The sequence below is a fragment of the Hippocampus bargibanti genome, linkage group LG01 (assembly GCF_051943395.1).
Source record: "Hippocampus bargibanti isolate YZ-2025 linkage group LG01, ASM5194339v1, whole genome shotgun sequence".
NCBI lineage: Eukaryota > Metazoa > Chordata > Actinopteri > Syngnathiformes > Syngnathidae > Hippocampus > Hippocampus bargibanti.
In genome coordinates, this window is record NC_142734.1 from 32294682 (window position 1) to 32312940 (window position 18259).

General features: G+C 41.9%; 2 protein-coding genes across 4 annotated transcripts; both read right to left on the reverse strand.

Moving 5' to 3' along the window:
- Positions 1-332: 332 nt before the first annotated feature.
- slc26a6.1 (solute carrier family 26 member 6, tandem duplicate 1) lies at positions 333-10217 on the reverse strand. 3 transcript variants are annotated; one of them, XM_089011476.1, is made up of 18 exons: positions 9485-10217; positions 9251-9390; positions 8832-8942; positions 8030-8163; positions 7701-7865; positions 6972-7124; positions 6011-6093; positions 5542-5689; positions 5049-5162; positions 4840-4917; positions 4457-4552; positions 4146-4252; positions 2888-2957; positions 2425-2514; positions 2215-2352; positions 1049-1103; positions 849-973; positions 334-471 (listed from the first exon to the last, which is right to left on the reverse strand). In XM_089011476.1, exons 1-18 carry the CDS (start codon positions 9622-9624, stop codon positions 451-453), a joined length of 1968 nt encoding a protein of 655 aa, XP_088867602.1. In that variant the 5' UTR covers positions 9625-10217; the 3' UTR covers positions 334-450. The 3 variants fall into 3 exon arrangements, with proteins under 3 accessions (XP_088867610.1, XP_088867602.1, XP_088867593.1); XM_089011467.1 differs by having other exon boundaries at positions 8832-8945; XM_089011484.1 differs by lacking the exons at positions 849-973; positions 1049-1103 and having other exon boundaries at positions 333-471; positions 8832-8945.
- A 579-nt stretch (positions 10218-10796) lies between these two features.
- Positions 10797-17924, reverse strand: wdr6 (WD repeat domain 6). The gene is made up of 7 exons (XM_089011419.1): positions 17766-17924; positions 17594-17692; positions 16605-16769; positions 13665-16314; positions 13521-13598; positions 12563-12679; positions 10797-12479 (listed from the first exon to the last, which is right to left on the reverse strand). The coding sequence occupies exons 1-7, from the start codon at positions 17776-17778 to the stop codon at positions 11624-11626; spliced, it is 3978 nt and encodes a 1325-aa protein (XP_088867545.1). The 5' UTR covers positions 17779-17924; the 3' UTR covers positions 10797-11623.
- Positions 17925-18259: the final 335 nt, after the last annotated feature.

Consider the following 18259-nt stretch of genomic DNA (forward strand, 5'->3'; position numbering starts at 1 on the left):
GGAAATTTGTTTACCACGTCAACTTCACAGTGCAGAGGTATCAGGTTTAATTCTAGCTATGGCCTTTCTGTGTGGAGTTTGCATGCTCTCCTCGTGCATGCGTGGGTTTGCTCCGGGGCCACCTGTTTCCTCCCACATTCCCCCCAAGAAATACAAAGGAGGCTGATTGGACAGTCAAAATTGTCCCTAGGTGTGAGTGTGAGTTTGGATAGGTTGTGGGTCTCTGTGTGCCCTGCGATTGGCTCGCAACTGGTTCAGTGTGTCCCCCGCTGTCTGCCCGAAGATGATAGGCTTTGGCACATTCATTGTAAAACTGTGAGACTCACTGCTTGGGCGACATATTTTCAATCGTTGTTGCTCCTACTTCCACCATAGTGCCATAGTTTTCAGATGGAGCACACAGACGTACGGGACAAAAAAGAATCCATCCAAGTTGTACATTGAAGTTTATCATGCATCTGAGGTAAATTCCTGAGAAGAAACAAATCACAAAACAAAACTCATTCAAACCAAAAATCCTATCTCACTCTCGCCCCTCTCTCTCTCTCTCTCTCTCTCTCTCTCTCTCTCTCTCTCGCCCCTCTCTGTATTACTCTCTTGCCCCCCCCCCTCTCACTCTCTTGACCTCTGTCGCTCTCTCACCTTCTCTCTCTTGAAACTCTCTCCCACCCTGTTTCTTGTCCTCTCTCTGTCTCTTGCCCTCTCTCACTAACTTTCTCTCTCTCTGGCTTTCTCGTGTGCTGTGTTTAGATTCTAACTGTTGAACTTTTTGTACAACAAGATTACCCACAGAATCATTTTTTTGAAAAAAAAAATCACAAAAAGTTCAAATGTTGCATGAAACGCACCTCAAGAAGAACAGGCAGAGAGCTGACACAACGACAAAAGGCCTGATGGACCGATGGAAAGATGGAGGAGCAGGGCAGGCTGTTGGGTATGCAGCCTTGATACCGGAGCTGGCTTAAAAGACTCTCTATTGACACGTAGAGGAGCACAGCTCAGTGTGTCAGGGTGAATACGTATTTTAAAAAATTGCAAGAAAACTGACCCGGACACGAGGCCAGAAAAACACGGATTCCCCGGGCTTCTGAGTTCTCCACAAGCTGTTGGACACACACATGAGAAAAAAGCCTTCGAGGGTATACTGTGATTGGATTTTTCTTTTGAGCAAAATCTATTACAAAGCTCGTCGGATTATTGGTGTTTTTGTGATTTTTCTTATGAGTGAGGTCAAAGCTGTGATAAAGTTGGAATACTAAGATTTCCTTCAACAAGCCGTGAAGGGCAAGACGATGCGCAATCAACAGGGTGTGTTTCAGATTTTCATGATCACATGACCGCTGAACTGTAGCCCCATTTACAAGCGATGAGCATTTGAAGGGAAGAAAAACAATAAGGCGCTTCCACGTTAAATAAAATGAACAACCTTAAGTTGTTGCTTGAAGGTCCTCTTTTGTGAATTTTACTTTGAAAAGGGAAAAAAGAACTTTTAGGGAGGAAAATCAAGTATTTATTCCTTAATTAAATATGAGGTGATGATTATTTTGAGATCGTGCCAATTGACTGGCAACCCACACTGCTCTCACATGTTCCTGAACAAGCAGTAAGGGATAATTATGGAATATATAAATTTATATTCATATAAATACACATACAGGTTATATAAAAAATGTTAAAAATTAAATAATAATAAAAACATAAAAAACTAAATGTGTGTAAGCTCTCAGTCGTACAGGAGTGGTCCATCAATGAAAAGGTTTCTTCAGCCGTCATCTGTACTTCTTGAAGGTGTCGGACGTTTCGCTTCCATGTCTGGACAATAGGGATATATATATAGAGCCTAAACTACCAGTAAGACTTTAGTTTGCTGACAAAGTTTCTTGGATAAGAAGCGAAACGTCCGACACCTTCAAAGAAGTACAGATGACGGCTGAAGAAATCTTCTCATCGTTAAAAAAATAAAATTACGTTAAATTAAAATTAAAATTAAAAAATAGAAATAGAAATTGCAAACAATTGCTTTTAATTTCCACCAATTAAAATCCAAAAATGTTTTAATCATGCTCCACCACTCATACTCATAAATAAGTGAAAAGTCAAATAGTCGATGACTAAAGTATTTTTGTGACCAATGGTGAGAACACGGGTCTCACGCCATCTCGCACCTCGATGGTGCTTTTTCCAAGATGAATAATGACAGAATAGATGAATCACCTTGCAAAGTGCCGTCATGGCGACGCTGTCCATGAAGCTGACTGAGCTGAGATCCAGAATCAAGGAGTGGCCGTGCGTTGGCAACTGGGCGGCGGTATGGACCCCTGCCGGGTTCTCATTCTGAGCACGACTTACAATCTGAACAGAAAATGGAAAAGCTGGAGAATTGCATAACCATGTGTTGCTCTGTATGTGAGTTGTTTTTTCCACCTGTGTGATTTCAGTGAAGATCAGTTCAGAGTTAGAGAAATAAATTGGACTGGGACAAAGGATTATGGTCACTCCTGGAACAATCTTTGCCTGTGAAAACCACACACGTACATCATTTAACCATCTCAGGGACAGCGGCTATGACGGTGGACATCTTATCAGATGACAGGTTGCATGAAAGAGTTAAAGAACAATAGAATGCTTTGCTGCTCATGAACGAGGGTGGCAAACTTGAGCTAACATACAGAAACATCCATTTACTCTACTTTAGGTGCCCACTTGTTGACCCAAACATTCTGTTAGCTTTGCATTTTGATTCCAATTATTTCTATCAATTGACATTTTCTCCATTATCTCAGATGGTGTTCACCCACGGGTAGAGCTAAAAGATAAAACTAAAAGGTCTTTTGTTTTTTATGTATAAAAATAGATATAAACCAATAAATAATAATTCTGAAAAAACCTCATTGTAGAGCTGCACATCTCTGTAACAATCTGTACCAGGAATTTGACCCAAGACTGCAATGGAGGAGCTGGAAGATAAATGGGAAATGAAATGGGAGAAATAGTCACAACCACATTGCAGATGACGACACAGAGAGAGAAGCTAAAATGGCAGACTGAGAATGTTAGGGCAATTCGCTATACGAAGACATTTTAAACATCTTTTTATTCCGTTACACATCGTTTTATTTTCTCGGACATCCGTTTTATACTGATAGTTCTGGTCATGACGTCACGTCCTGACGGTCTTTACAAAAGCTCTCCCAAACAGCTCTTCTTCCTCTTCTCCCCTCGGGCTAGCCTGCCCCTCTGGGTGCAGGCAGTTCCATTTTGTGTCGTCCCAAAGATTAAAGAGTCTTTTCGTTCTTACTTTTGATTCCTGCTTCATTAATAATGACCCGAACAAAGAACAGTTCCATTAATTCGACATTTACAATTTGGAGTGACCAATTTGTCAAACTGCAGCTTAGTGAGTTGAGCTGAGTTAATTGCAACCATCCTTTGCTTGTATACACATTTATAGACAAATTACAAATGTGTGCATGCAAATCATAGCGCAAAAAAAATCCACTCCCCACAAGAAAAAATATTTAAGAACATTTTTTAAAAATTACAACCAAAAAAATTAAACAATCAAAATTGGGCCATGCTTAAAACGCAGTGATCATAAACTCATTCACTGAATTTATTCGGGAATTGAAAATATGACAGAGTGCCATTCGCGAATTTGTTTGGGTTTTGGTTTTTCTTGCTGGTGTGCCTATAAAGCGCTGGCCAGACCTATTGGCAATGTATTTTCCCTTCCACAAGGGGGCAGCATTTCCCTTTTTTCAATGTTAGCGCTTTGTTCCAGCCTCAGCTGTTGTTCAAATCCTATAAATGTATAAACCAATATGTATGTATTGCATTGTATTTTGGACAGCCGCCATAACTTCATGCTCATATACTGTAACTCCAGACCCATATAATGTAGGAATTAACTCTTTTTTTTTTTCCTGATGGAAGAAAAGAGTCTGAAGAAAAAGTTTCTTACGCTGCAATGAATGTTTATGTTGTCCTAAAACTCAATATTTTGTGGGTCCTGGAATTTTAGTGACAATGACAAAAACCCTGACACTGGAGTGTACACATTTTTGCACATGTCTGGGAGTGAATGAGTTAAATGTTGGTCAATCACACTTCCTGTAATATCACAAGTAAGTCACAAAACCACTGACCGTTGTGTTCTGTAGATGAGCACAAGCAGAGAAAAGGCAATGGCCACTGCCAGACCCAGATCCAAATTTAGGACGAGAGTTGAAATTAGTGATGCCACCCACACAAGCTTGAGTGGTGAGAAACCAGGGCAGAGGTCAAAAGTTCACTGTCACAAAGTCAAGGGCTAGTATTGCAACAATAAGTGTGTGTGTGTGTGTGTGTGTGTGTGTGTGTGTGTGTGTGTGTGTGTGTGTGTGTGTGTGTGTGTGTGTGTGTGTGTGTGTGTGTGTGTGTGTGTGTGTGTGTGTGTGCCTGTGCCTGTGTGTAGTACCAGGTCAAATCGATCAGACTTCCACAACAAAACCACATCTTGAAACTGAGCCAGCAAACCCTGCAGGTTCACCACAATGATCACGGCGAGAACTGCCTGAAACAAACAGCACAATTTTTATCATATCAATCATTTCTTGATGCAAGGCCTCCCCCAAAAAAATTCCCTTCCATGATGAATAAATGCTTATTTCTCTATTTGATGATTGTCACTGTTTTTTTTCTTAACAATGACCTGGCGTGTCACTATTTATCCTGGTAGCATGAAATAAACCAAAGTGAACACACGCATGTTGTTTTTAACAGAATATGGATGGGCGACTGCCGGAAACGCTTTCCAGCAATAAAAAATAGCTTGTAATGATATTCAGAATAGATTTTGACCTTTGGCAGCTGCTCGAAGAGGTGACCAATTTTCAGCAAAATGGTTAAAATCATCAGGGCTGATATCAGGCCTGACATCTGAAAACCAAAGCGCAAATTAGCAAGTAGAAGGACATGTGAGGATTTGCTTTTTAAAAGTGTGTTCGGCGAGAATGTATCCCGCTGCCCTTTCAACAGAGGAGTCTTTCAGAAGGGGAAAAAAAACCCACCTGTGATTTGACACCTATGCTTTCTTGAACCATACTGCGTGAGAAGGAGCAACTGACAGCAAAACATTGGAACATGGCCCCGATGGAGTTACACAAACCCAGAGCCAGCAGGTCCTAAGGAGGAAGGAACAAAGTGTTGTACATTTACAGTATACATCTCAGTCTGCTGACATTTTTACTATGCTTAGAATATCTTGGGTTTTTTTATCCTTTCACCCCCCACCCCACATCCCTTTTCAAATTTCTGCTGTGGACTGCAAATTTCCCCACAGAAAATATACACATTGGAAGTAATGACACTAACCATTTACTAGACATAATTTTGAAGGTCTATATTTTATCAAGTTGATAAATCAGCCCACACAGATTTTGAGCTAGTGTGGGCAAAATAGCGCTGCCTCAAATATTTGACAAGGAACTTAGCAAAAGCACTTACCGTAAGTAATATGTACTATCGTTCGATTTTTGCAGAACCGTGTTAGAAGTACTGTACCTGACTGGAGTCAAAGTGGTAACCATGTTTGTGGGCAAATACTGAGCCCATGGCCGAGAGGAAGCTGAAGCCCACCAGAGCGACCGACAGAGCCGGAACGAACAGTTCCCTGACCATGGAGAGAGAGGGGAGTGCAGGGGGTGACAGTCTGCAGAAGAACGACAACAGAAAACACCCACTGAATGACATTTCAATTCAATGCCAAACTTAAACTCATAATTTATATTTTTAGTCGATTGATCACAAAATTCTATTAAATGACTATTGAACACAAACATGAGTCACTTGTACTTGATGACAAAAAAATATAGGTCAGTCAACATATGGCTTCTATTCATTCTTGCTAATCTTGTTTATATAATTCATGTCAATTCACAATAACAATAGCATTAGCATCTAGCATTAGGAATGATGGATGCTGAATTGACAATAGAAGCAAAATAAACAACAATAGGACTATACTACTGACCCAGAGGGAATATCTCCAACCACCTGGACCCTGTGTTGTCCAACCAGATTCATCTGCACTGAAACCACTGTACCCAGGACAATCTGTATAAAAAAAGATCGAACACACATTGGTTACACATACGATTCAAAGTAGTTCAAGTGGAAGTTGAGAGTTAAGGAGGTCATCAGATGAATGAAACATAGAAAAGGTTACCGAAAGGCTTGGGAATTTCCATTTAAAATAGCCACGCTTTTACGTCGCATGCCAAGCTTTTACGTCGCATGCCAAGCTTTTACGTCGCATGCCCTTCCTGACACAACCCTCTATATTTATCCGGGTTTGGGACCGGCACAAGAAGACTTGTGTCCCTTTGTGGCTACAGAACAAGCAACTTGCTCAGTAAAAGGCTTCCAAAAACAAAATGGTCTTCAGAACAGCAACATTCAAAAAAGCAAAACTATACTCACTATTTGATGCGTCTAAGAAATAGTATGGATACATATATAAGGTGTGACGGATTATAACGCTCACTGTTGGCTCCTGAGAAAATGCAATGCTTTTAGTGCTTTATGGTGCAGAATATATGATAAAATAGGTCGACAATTTACATGTTTCCGCATGCCTGTGTGGGTTTTGTCAGGGTATTCCAGTTTCCTCCCACATTCTAGACGCACGCATGGCAATTTAATGGAACATTTAAATCACAGGTGTCAAAGTCAAGGTCCGGGGTCCTAATCTGGCCCGCCACATCCTTTTATTTGGCCCGCGAAAGAAAATCTAATTTGTGAAATCCTATGATGTTTGCGAATGTCCGAACCAAAATTATTAATTATTATATCTTTTGAAGAGCGAATAAAAATGGTATTCGCATGCTCTTTTACTCTCCATGCATTTGATCTACGTTAACGAGCACTTTATTCGTACAATGAGTTTGTCATTGGGGTATTGGTTCACATCAGTGTTTGCTTGTGTTGCTCACCAGGATAACTTCCCAGGGTATGGCCACCGGCAGCTTGCTTTTAAAACGTTTATTCAGCATTTTGCCCGCGACGAGTATCACCGTTGAAACCACAGTGACGGACAGAGTTCCTGGTATGACACTGGTCATTCCACACAGGACATCGTGTAAAGTCTGGGAAAAGAGGACATCAACTAGAGATGCTTTCATAAGACTTTCCATCTTAACCCTCATATGTAAAAAAAAAAAAACACAATGATGATGTTGAGGGTCATTTTTACTCGAATGTAAAAATCCACACAAAACAGTTAAATACAGGTAATACATGACATCAGCAGCAACTGTTTCTGAGATGTTATAAACATACTTGAAAAGAGAGACAGCATATTTTCTATCTCATCGGGTGATTTTTCAACACAAAGAGAAAACGGGAAAAATGGACCCCTTAATATAAGATGAGGGTTAAAGTAAGACATTGAACACAGACACAATAAACATTTTTTTAAATGTCTTTATAATTTTTTGTTAATTTTTGGCCTCCCAAAGACATGTTTTTTTCGTGATTAGAGTACCATTTGGAGTCATTCAAAGTGTAGATATTAGCCAAATTTCTGCATAAACTAGTCAGATGTGATGGGATTTTCTTCTGGACCAAATCATTAGACAACCTTGTTCTCCATCAATGAATACCACAAAATAAATGATGGTACATATTTTTTGGGTGTGTGTTTGTGTCTTATGACAACCAACCCAAGCGGAGGCCATCAGTCCAGTGTGTCTTTGAGCAGATATTCCCGTCATGAGAGGTAGCTGCATGGCCACCACATGCAGGGCGGCACCTGTAGTGTAGCCTCTGATGAGAGGATCGGACAACCAGCGGCACACGTCCCCGCAGCGTAGCAAATACAGCAAGAGCTGGAGGAGTACACACACATACACAATCACTGCTTGTGCATTTCAAACCTCCAACATATAAGCTGTAGCGCTCTAACAAAAGAATGTGTGAAGAAGTCATGACATCTTTGTGTCAGAAAATAGATTAATAGATAACAATTCATAATGCATGCATGCAAGTGTACCTGTATGAGACCGCAGAGCAAAGTAAGTTGGACGGCTATGTTTACTTTAGCTTCCACCATGTCAGAACCATCGTTAGGCAACTCCATAATGGCAGGGACAGACCCAATCATAATGGCCAGGACGGCAAAAGTTCCTGAAACATAAACACACCTTTTTGCTGAGCTGAGTTGAAGTTTGCATGTGCTCACCTGCATAAAAAACTGTTGTTCTTATCCTGTGCTTCCAAAGTGTCCTTGAGAGTTTTGAAAGGCGCTTATAAATACAATTTATTATTATTATTATCTCGGTTTGGCATTATTTTTTTATTTACATATTTATTTAGCTTTTTTTCAGTTTCCATTTGGCAAACATTGCATTCATTTTAGTCATTCTGATTTGATGACATCACACATCAGGCTAGGTTGCTAATGAAAAGACAAGGCCAATCACCAATTACCATTCAAAATAGATACTTTTTAGCATATCAATCCAGATTTTATCCAACCATCCATTATTCGAACTGCTGATCCTCACGGAGGTCACACAGGCCAATCACAGGGCAGGCAAACAACAACCATTCACACTAACTATGAGACAGTCGTGCTAACCAGTCACTCATTATCATATAATAATTTTCACACATTTCCAGAGTTATTCATCAGTACAATACTATAAATATTGATTTATATAGCGTTTTAACAACAGCTGAAGCTGTAACAAAGTGCTTTACATGGACAACTATCATATATAGGAAATAAAGTAGTCACAAAGATAGTAGTTGAGCATGTCCATAATTCATAAGATATTCTATGTGCCAGTCACCCAAGGAGAGATGTCTGGAAGTTCCAAATATGAAGTAGATGATCAGCGGGTAGAGAGACGTGTAGAGGCCAAAAACTGGGGGTACGCCAACCAACATGGCATTGGCCATACCTGCTTAAGAAAGAGAAGGGGATGTGACTTGCATGTAACGTAACACGAATCATCAACTATTTCCAGACTATCATTCCCATTAATGGAAAATTTAGATGCTAGTTGAATTGAAAATCCGAATTTTTGGACTCTTGGGGAGCCAGAGTACCCAAAGAAAACCCACATAAGTACAAAGAGAACGTGCAAACTACACACAGGTGGCTGAAATTAGAACCCCAACCCTTGAAACTGAAACACCAGTGAGCCGTGGTGCCAGGTTTATATTTATTTTACCAATGACACTTTCTGATCTGTTGAACATTACTCACCTTGTGGCAGATGCATTACGCCCACACTAAGCCCCGACACCAAGTCTCCCACTGCATTTTCTCTGATGGAGTAACGAGGCAGCCATGACAGGATGGGAAACAAACCCAGCAGAGTTCTCTTTAACCTGGGGACTGAACACCTGAATGCAATGCAAATCCACAAACAAACAAAAACAGATTGAGATGTTGACCAAAGTTGAGAGTATCCAGTGAACATGTCCACATTTGACTCACCGGCATTGCTTCTTTACCCTCTCCGAGAAGGACAAGGACGTGTCAACTCGCTGCCCAATGACCTCTAACTGGGCCTCATCCAGAGCCACAGCACGATAGGGCCCGTTGTCGGAATGGTCATTTTGCTCAATGTCATTCATCTCAAAACAAGTTTGGGGATTAATGGGGGGTGGTGAAGACTTTGACTTTTTTATCCTGAGTGTGCCTTCAATTTCCCCTACTTTCCTCCCCGTGAAAGGACACAGACGTTAGTTGGGAGGCTTTTTTAGTTCAAGCTTATAAGAGTTCACATGCCACAGTGAGGGAGACCAAAGCACACAAAAGCACACGTGAGGGCAGGAGGGTGGGGAACAGCCATGAACTCCGGACACTGCACAACATATATACAACCCCCATCTATGCTACCCCACCACCACCGTCCTGTTGGTCTGAATACCTCTATTCTGTGGAAATGTATGACACGTTGCACTTTAGTTACGTAACTAAAGAATGCAATTGCAATGACTGCAAGTGGTTCCAAGCGCACTTTTCTTTCGTGGTGTCAAATGGCATTCCCCCACAGCGAGGCTTTAAAATATAGCCAACTAAATGCTGCAATAATCTTAAAAAATATATAAATACGAAGTACAAAACGGGGGAAAAAAACGGGAAGCAATTACACGTTCAAATTCATACCGTCACACAAACGATGAAAACCCTGCTCATGCAAACTAAAACAAATGAAAAAGTGACGTTTCGCTCCGCCCCCTCAAAAAAAAAAAACAAAACAACAGTCAGGAAACAGCGTTCATGATGATGGCGAGACTTCTCGCGATAAAAATTAAAAAGCGAAATTAATCTCAGTGTCAGTCATACAAACGGTATTAGTACAGTGTCTGTTACGAAGACTATGAAAACAAATACTGATTACAAACGTTTTACTTATTGGTCTGAGAGCCGTGTCACGCCATGAAAGATGTCCTTTATCATGTTTATTTCCTCAAATTTAAAAGATGTGGATGTGATGTAATACGTTCGGGACAAAAAAAAAATGCAGTCAAAATTTATCAAGTACTACATGTCCCAGAATGCACCATAGCAACTTGTGTCCCTCTCGAAATTCCGGTATGCCAAAGTGATTATATGATTATTCGAGAACGCTTTATTTCTCGCAAATATTTTACGTTCTAAAAATGTCATGGCACACACCCCTAAAATATTACAAACAGTATAATCAGTAAAGTAATGACGATCTTGTCTCTACTCGTGTACGTTTAATTGGATAAGCAGTCAAAAGAATGGATGGATATTATCATTTTTTTACCCACAAATTTACTCGCCTGTTTTATTGAATCAAAGAAGAATATAATTACATGAAGGAATTCATTTTCCTATATCTTCTGCCATCGAATGGTCTAGCTAGCATATCAATGTTCTGCATGTCACTGTAAGTTGATGGCAAAAGTAGATTGGCCACTCTTGCGGCGCCATCCTGAAGTTAAAACAACAAAATAAATAATGTGACAACACAAAAGACACATTCATTCAGTCTTAAGCATGTTCTGGACCATCTTTGTTGCATGAAGTAGCTCTAGATGAAAGCGATAAAGATCGTGATTTAAATACATATACAAGTTTCAGATATAGTGTAATTGTAAAAGTCCCCAGGGCACCTGTGACGGTCTTCCATCAAGCACTATTTTAGAATGCGAAAGATAGACGGAGTACCGAGAATAAAACCTACACAAGCCTGAAGAGAAAATAAAGACTGCAAATATGGTTGTCGAATAGAGACCATGTCATATTCAGTATTGAGTCATATTTGTTTTGTTGACCAAATAATTCCATTAATATTTCCCAAGAATTGTGATGACTTAAGTAATCATTTACGATTCAGGAATGTTTTTAAATATTGGGGGGGAAACAGTGAATTAGAGGGGATTTCCAAGCACACGACCTGTACTGTACATTAAAAAAAAAACAGGAGTTTTCATGACTATCTCTTTGATTCTCAAGAGGCCTTGAGCCATTCAAGTAAAAAAAAACATCCTTCACATGGATGACTTACAAATAAAGCAGCTTTATTTTAAAAAGCCTATAAATGTGATAAAATGCTTGTCATGATTGTGTGCAATCAAAAATGTATCTCCTTTCATGTGTTTATATAGCTTCATGATTGTCTGTGTTTCGAATTCGCAGCAGCTGGAAACCTTGACCACAGACCAGAACCCACCTGGTTATTTCTTTCCCTCTGTTTTTCTCAAAGGAAGATTTTAAAGCAATTTCTCTGATCGTCTCATCTCCATCATGGACGTTAGTTTGCGTTTTCCCGCTATACTTTGTCTCTTTGTCCATCTTCAAAATGGAATCATCCTTTTTTTCCCATGACCCAATCACACCATCTTTGTTCGTATGACCCAGACCCCCTCGTGGTTGACCTTCGGCCCCTGTACAAACAAGGACCTCGTCAAGATTAGAATCGACAGTCCTCCCTCCATCTTCCCACACTGCAAGTCCTGCAGCATCAGCAACATGGGAGCACAGCACCCCCCTGTGGTTGATACTAGTACTACTAAGCTCCCATAAGCAGACTCTCTGATCACACGAGGCCGTGACGACGAGACCTGGTCGAAGGAGCTTTAGGGCCGTCAGAGGGGCTGCGTGTGCCAAAGGGAAACTCAATTGGGAAAGGAGACGAAGATCAAAATGGCTTTGCCGCTGGTCCTGCTTGACGCCCACCGTCCTCAATCGATCCTCCTGGACATCCACACGGACGGTGGACGCCATCAGCTGTCCATCATCCCCGCCGCTCGAAACGGTTACCAGGCAACCGCCATCTTGGTGTTCTTGTGTGTGAGGCCAAACAGCCAATGAGTTGACACCACTCTGGTGGGCGTTAATGCTGAGACAGGGGATTGGCGGTGTGGGAGCCCCGCGCGGAGACCCAGAGACCACTTGGGTTAGATCCCACACTGCAATCTTGCCATCCGTCGCAGCACTGAATAGCAGCAGACACCTGCAGAAAGAATACAAACATTACAAATTCGATCAGATTTAATTTTCACACTGTCTGAAAGACAGAAAGAAGCAAGAGTTTACCTGTGGCCTTTTCCAGGCTGTAAGCTGCAGGTGGCGACGCTGAGCACGCACCGCTGGTGGTAAAACGTCTCCCACAGCAGATGTATTTGGCGTTTTACTTCACTGACAGAGAACAATCTAGAAATGACGGCAACAGCGGCGAGGAGTCGTCATATTGTTTGATTCCAGATAAATATGTCTTAAGTTGATCTATATAATAATAATAATAATAATACATTTCATTTATAAGCACATATTAAAACTCTCAAGGACAGTCACAGAACAATTTTTTCTGTGGGTGACCAGCGGTAGCCAGACGCGCTAGCACTCACCCAACCCGGAAGTAATACAACGAGCTAACAGTTAGCTCGCTAGCTAGCTAACTAGATTGATCGATATAAAAAAAAATGTGTGGAATAAATTGATTGAGTCGGCAATTAACTCATACACTGATAGTGTATGTGCAAAAATTTAAAGGCACTTTTAAATGGAATGTATTATTATTAAAAATGTGTCCACTCCAGTGTCAGGGTTTTTGTCTATCATCCAGGACCCAAAGAATATTGATTTTAAGGACTACTTAAACATTTGGTGCAGAAAAAACATTGCCAGAGGTCTGGTCAGTGCTTTATCGGCACCCGAGCAAAGTAAAAAAAAAAACACAAAACCCGAACAAATTCGGGAATGGCGCTCTACATCATATTTTCAATTCCTGAATAAATTTGTGAATGGCTGTGAATGAGTTAATTGATCCAATTCATCTATTTTTGTCCCATCTAAAAATTACTGAGAAAACCTCTGTTTTCATTTATAAATCTCTTTTATATCATTCATATATCTCATTTACATATCTCTATATCTCCCATTTTTGTTGACTTCTTAAATCCAAATGTTATGCAGAGGTGTACTCATTACGCTTACTTAATGTGGGTGGTATTTTCTTCTTCGTAAGAGGCCGTAACAGAAGATCATCACCAACCTGACAGCCCCGTCACTGCAGGCAAGAGCCACTAGAACAGCATCCAAATTCTGGTCAACCACAGCCATGCACATGTATCTGAAAATACATAGCCATGATGCTAACAGTCCTTGATCCCATTCCCAAATCAGTCTTCTGACTTACCTCGTTTCCGGGTCCATTTTCACCATCTTGTGTCTATTCCGCCTCCTCTCCCAGCGTTCGTCCAATCGGTGACCGGCCACCTGCACCACCTGGCAGAACGGGACCAATCGCCGCTCGTTCCAACCGATGCTTAGCCGGTAAGACTGTAATTGGGCCCGCCCGCTGGCTGATATTAACAAGGCAGAGAAGGACTGGGTCCGGGAAGTACGTTTCAGTCCGTCCTGATGAGTTAGTACTGCCATGGTGCGTATACTTGAGATGTGGTCGGTAATAACGGAGAGGACCTGGACGCTACCAGAATTAGGATGGACAGCCAAAACCGTTAAGCTTGTGTCTTCCCCACCTGTCACTATTATTTCCCACCGTCCTTCCATTTGGACCCCAACCGGCTGTGGTGTTTGTGATAGGTTTGCTGTACGGTCGCAAATGCTCCCAAGCCGGCATACACACCCGATCCCCCGCCCATGGATGCCTTCTCTAAGGCTCCATCTTTCATTCCATCTCACGTCTGACTCGTTTATTGACTCTTGGGGGCGCTCAGAAGCCATGACGGAGCCCTGCTTGATGAATACCAGAGCGCCATTTCCGGGCCAAATCCCGGTGTGGATTGGCCAGAAACTCCAAGAGCGATGGCCACCGCCACAAGGAACCGCTAATAACCTCTCTAGTTTTACCGGATCCCAAACCACAAAGTGGGAGGCATGAAAGCCAAAGATAACAAACCGGGCTTCCGTTCCCTTGTTTGCAACCGTTGAACATTTTTCGTCATGCCCATGACTTTCTGTCAAAGACTCTTGGATGGTATTTTGGCATTTGAATTCATTTATCGATCCATTCTGTGCCGAAATGTTTGGGTCCATGATCAAAACCCTCTCTAGCCACTCCATACCTTTGCAAGCCCGCTGGACTCTCAGAACCTCAAGCTCAAGGCGGCCATCTCCACTTCCTTCGTGTTTTTCTCGCTGCGCGTCACGCACTCTGAAAATACGGACGTAGCCGTCCTTCCCGGTGCTATAGAAAAGTCCCTGATATTCAGAGACTGATGTAACACCCTGTTTTCCATGCACCCCAAATAAGCAGCTCAGTGGAGACAACGTCAAGTCTTTGCGCTCTTCCGAACTCTCTTCTCCATCAGTTTCATAACCTTTTTTATTCGCTTGCATACGATCAGTCGTCTCTTCCTCGACCCTCCGCTCCGGATCTTCCTGAAACAAAAGCAGGGACCCTCTTCTGTCCCCGCACACCCACAGAGCCCCCTTCAATTCGGAGGGAAGTCGAACTGCAGCGGTCAGCCAACGCTTTGAACAAGTCGGCAGGACAAAAGAAGGACAGCATTTTACCCAAAGAGACGGAATACCCGTTTCTTTGAATCTCACATCAATACACCAGCGATAGACTCGTCCTTCGGCGGCTGACGCTAGCAAATATACATATTGATCACACTGTTGCCATATAAGAGTGTGAATCTTTCCTGAGCCAGGTTGGAGCGCAATCCCGTTCTGGGGATGAGAGATGGGAAAGACCTTTAAAGCTCCACTAAGGCTTCCGACAGCACATAAATTAGCTTTACTTGTTGAGTCTTTTACTCTGACAGTCACCGTTTCCATCACGCAGTAGGATTGAAACTCAGGAGAACCTCGCCATAGCAACTCCCAGTGGGCATCACCATACTGGTAAACAAAACCTTGGTCAGTACAAACCAGAATCCGACACTGGCTCCATTTCACATTGTGTGATTCTCCTTCTACGACACAAACTACTTTTGGCATACCCTGACCGGAAAATTCCAGGTCCGTTATTGTCTTTGTGACAGTGTCTTCGTCTTCATCGTCCTCAACCTTCCACAACCTCACCCCTCCATCCGCTCCACCGGTTGCCACCCATCTGTCTGTGTCATCTCTTCCCGGACCAACCGCAAGTGCTCGTATCCCACCGGCTCGATGTCCTTTCAAAGTGCGATGCAGCGTCCCACTTTCAGCCAAGTTCCAGATAAGGCAAGCTCCATCTTCTCCAGCACTAAACACCCTCCTTGGGGAGAGACACACAGAGAAAACCCTTGCTTGGTGTCCGAAAAGTACTCTTAAGCAAGTTGGTTTCAAATCCCCACAATTGCCTCGCCCTAAAGCTCCGACAGCCCAAACCCTGACACTGCGGTCATCTGAAGCTGACGCCAGCCATCCTTTCTCCTGAAGGTAAGAGATGCTGAATATAACACCAGTGTGACCTAGCAAACGCCTTTCCACAGGAGCTTTGTTCTGACTCCCTTCACCTCCAGGTTTCCACAAAACCAGCTGATTGAAAACCGTCCCTCCTATCAGAACAGTATCAGTCCAGGATTTGTCCACGACAAGGAGTGCAGAGTACAGCAGACAGCCTTCCAAACACGAGCAGTGAGCCAAGGTATTCCCTGAGCTGATGTCCACAAGAAAGGCACCGTTATGGGCTACAGCCACACACAGGAGAGACTGTTTGTCTTCACGAAGCCAGCGGATATCCAGAATCCAGTCCTGGAGCTCCATAGATGGACGCGATACCTCCAATTGCGCGAGATCCATAGCAGAGACATCAAAATGAAGTCTCACCAGTCTGACCGTCTTCCCGCCAAACACAGCGAGGTCATAGGCGTTTGGTTTGAGTGTGGAGCTCAAGTCTGGGGATGGAAGACACATGGATTAGAATCAGAATGCTTTTAATAGTCCCACAATGGGGACATTTGCAATCCACAGCAGCAAAATTGAAAGGGGGGGGGGTGAAAAGATAAAAACAAAGTATTCTATGCATAATAACAATGTCAGAAGACTGAAATTTAAGACTGTAGATTATGGACGTCGCACTATAATGACTGTCTGTCATACATACATGACTGACAGGAGCATCCACCGGCAGTCAAATATGATGCCAATCTGAATGTTAAATGAAAGAAGACCTACCGAAGCTTACCTTTGGTTTCTTTGCAACTTTCTGTGAACAAACAAGGTTGAGAAACTGTCGACAAGACTCTCGGTCTTATCCCATGGATGCGGTGCTGTTGGAGCACATGCACTGAGGAGGTACATGCTTTTGGGACAGGTTGGAGACTGTACACCGTCAACAGTGGACCCTCACCTGACAACAAAGATGAGAGAGGAATATTAAGATTGTGACCTTAACAAATTTTAAAAATTCCACAAAAGACTACAGTCAGATGTACAGACACAAGAGGAAAATATTGATGTATAGAGTCACAATTATTATTTTTCTTAGTTCAGATGGTCTCAACTGTTACCTTGGCACCTTTAGATTTTAGACAAAATGTGTTTCATATACAATGTACCAAAGGGTATGAAAGAATCACAGTCAATATTTCTATTAGAAAGACTTCCATTGAAAATACAGAATTATCAAAAGAAAAATATGCCGTTAAGTGAGTGTGTCGTGTGACCAGTATTTTTTTTTTTTACTACAAAACCAAAATGGCTGAGTGATCCAAATTTGAGTTGAGAATTACTATTTTGCATACATCTCAAAAGGTGTTTTGTGATGTTCTTCCACAGAAAACTCATTCTAGCATGTCTTAATGGTCGTTTCTTTGAGTACACAGGGCCAAGAAAAGCAGCCCGAAGCTGTTTTCATCATGCTTATTGGAAGCACAGAATTATTCAAAATGTCTTCTGAACTGAACCTTTTTGAATAGTGTACATTTGTGTTAGTTGCCGAGGAAATAGTGATGGAAATAAAATACAACTGTGGGTGTGTCTGAAAAATAGTATTTTTAACATCTCTTGTGTTGTGTTCTACTTTTGGAGAAAATCTATCATATGTATAATTGAGGGACGAGGGGTGGGGGTGGAGGTGGGGGGGTGACGACTGTATGATGAAAAGGTTCGAGGTCCACAATCCCAAACACGAGGAACCACAATATTGTGACCACAAGGAATGCCAACGTGCACCTGTCAGTAGAAACGTGTTCTCAAGGAACTCCAGAGCTGTGACTGGGGCGACTAATGCTGCCGTCTCCATGTCTCTGTGATCGGAGCCCTGAAAAAAACCTTCATAGAACAACATACCTTGTTAAACACTGTAGATACAAAATTAAACCAGTTTAACTTGGTCAGGACTCACGATGGCAATACATTGAAGACGCTGAAATCTTGCAACTTGTATATATATATGAGAGTTTATGTAAGGATACGGAAAAGTACACTTTGCATCTTACCGACAATGTATCTTCAAAATATTTTTATTTTGCAGTTTTTAATTAGATCTATGTGCCTGACTGCATCGTCTTCCGTTCCATGCCACTTTCTGATCAATCAGATATCTCACAAGGTTTTCTTGTTGCAGATTGGCTGAAAATGTTCCGTCTGAATTTCCATTGGACAATATGAGTCACGTGTAAGAGTTCACCGGCCCTGTGAAGCATTCAGGGATATTGGACGTACTGTTCTTTTTGTATTATTTATGAATTCAAACCTCAACTTGGAGAGCAGATCGTAGTTTATGAGCAATAAATCTAAACGCCTTTTGAAGTGTGACTTCTTCAGGATTCCATTATTGAGTTATGTGAGTATGAAATGAGGATGCACAAAACCAGGTTAGATGGAGGACACTGATTC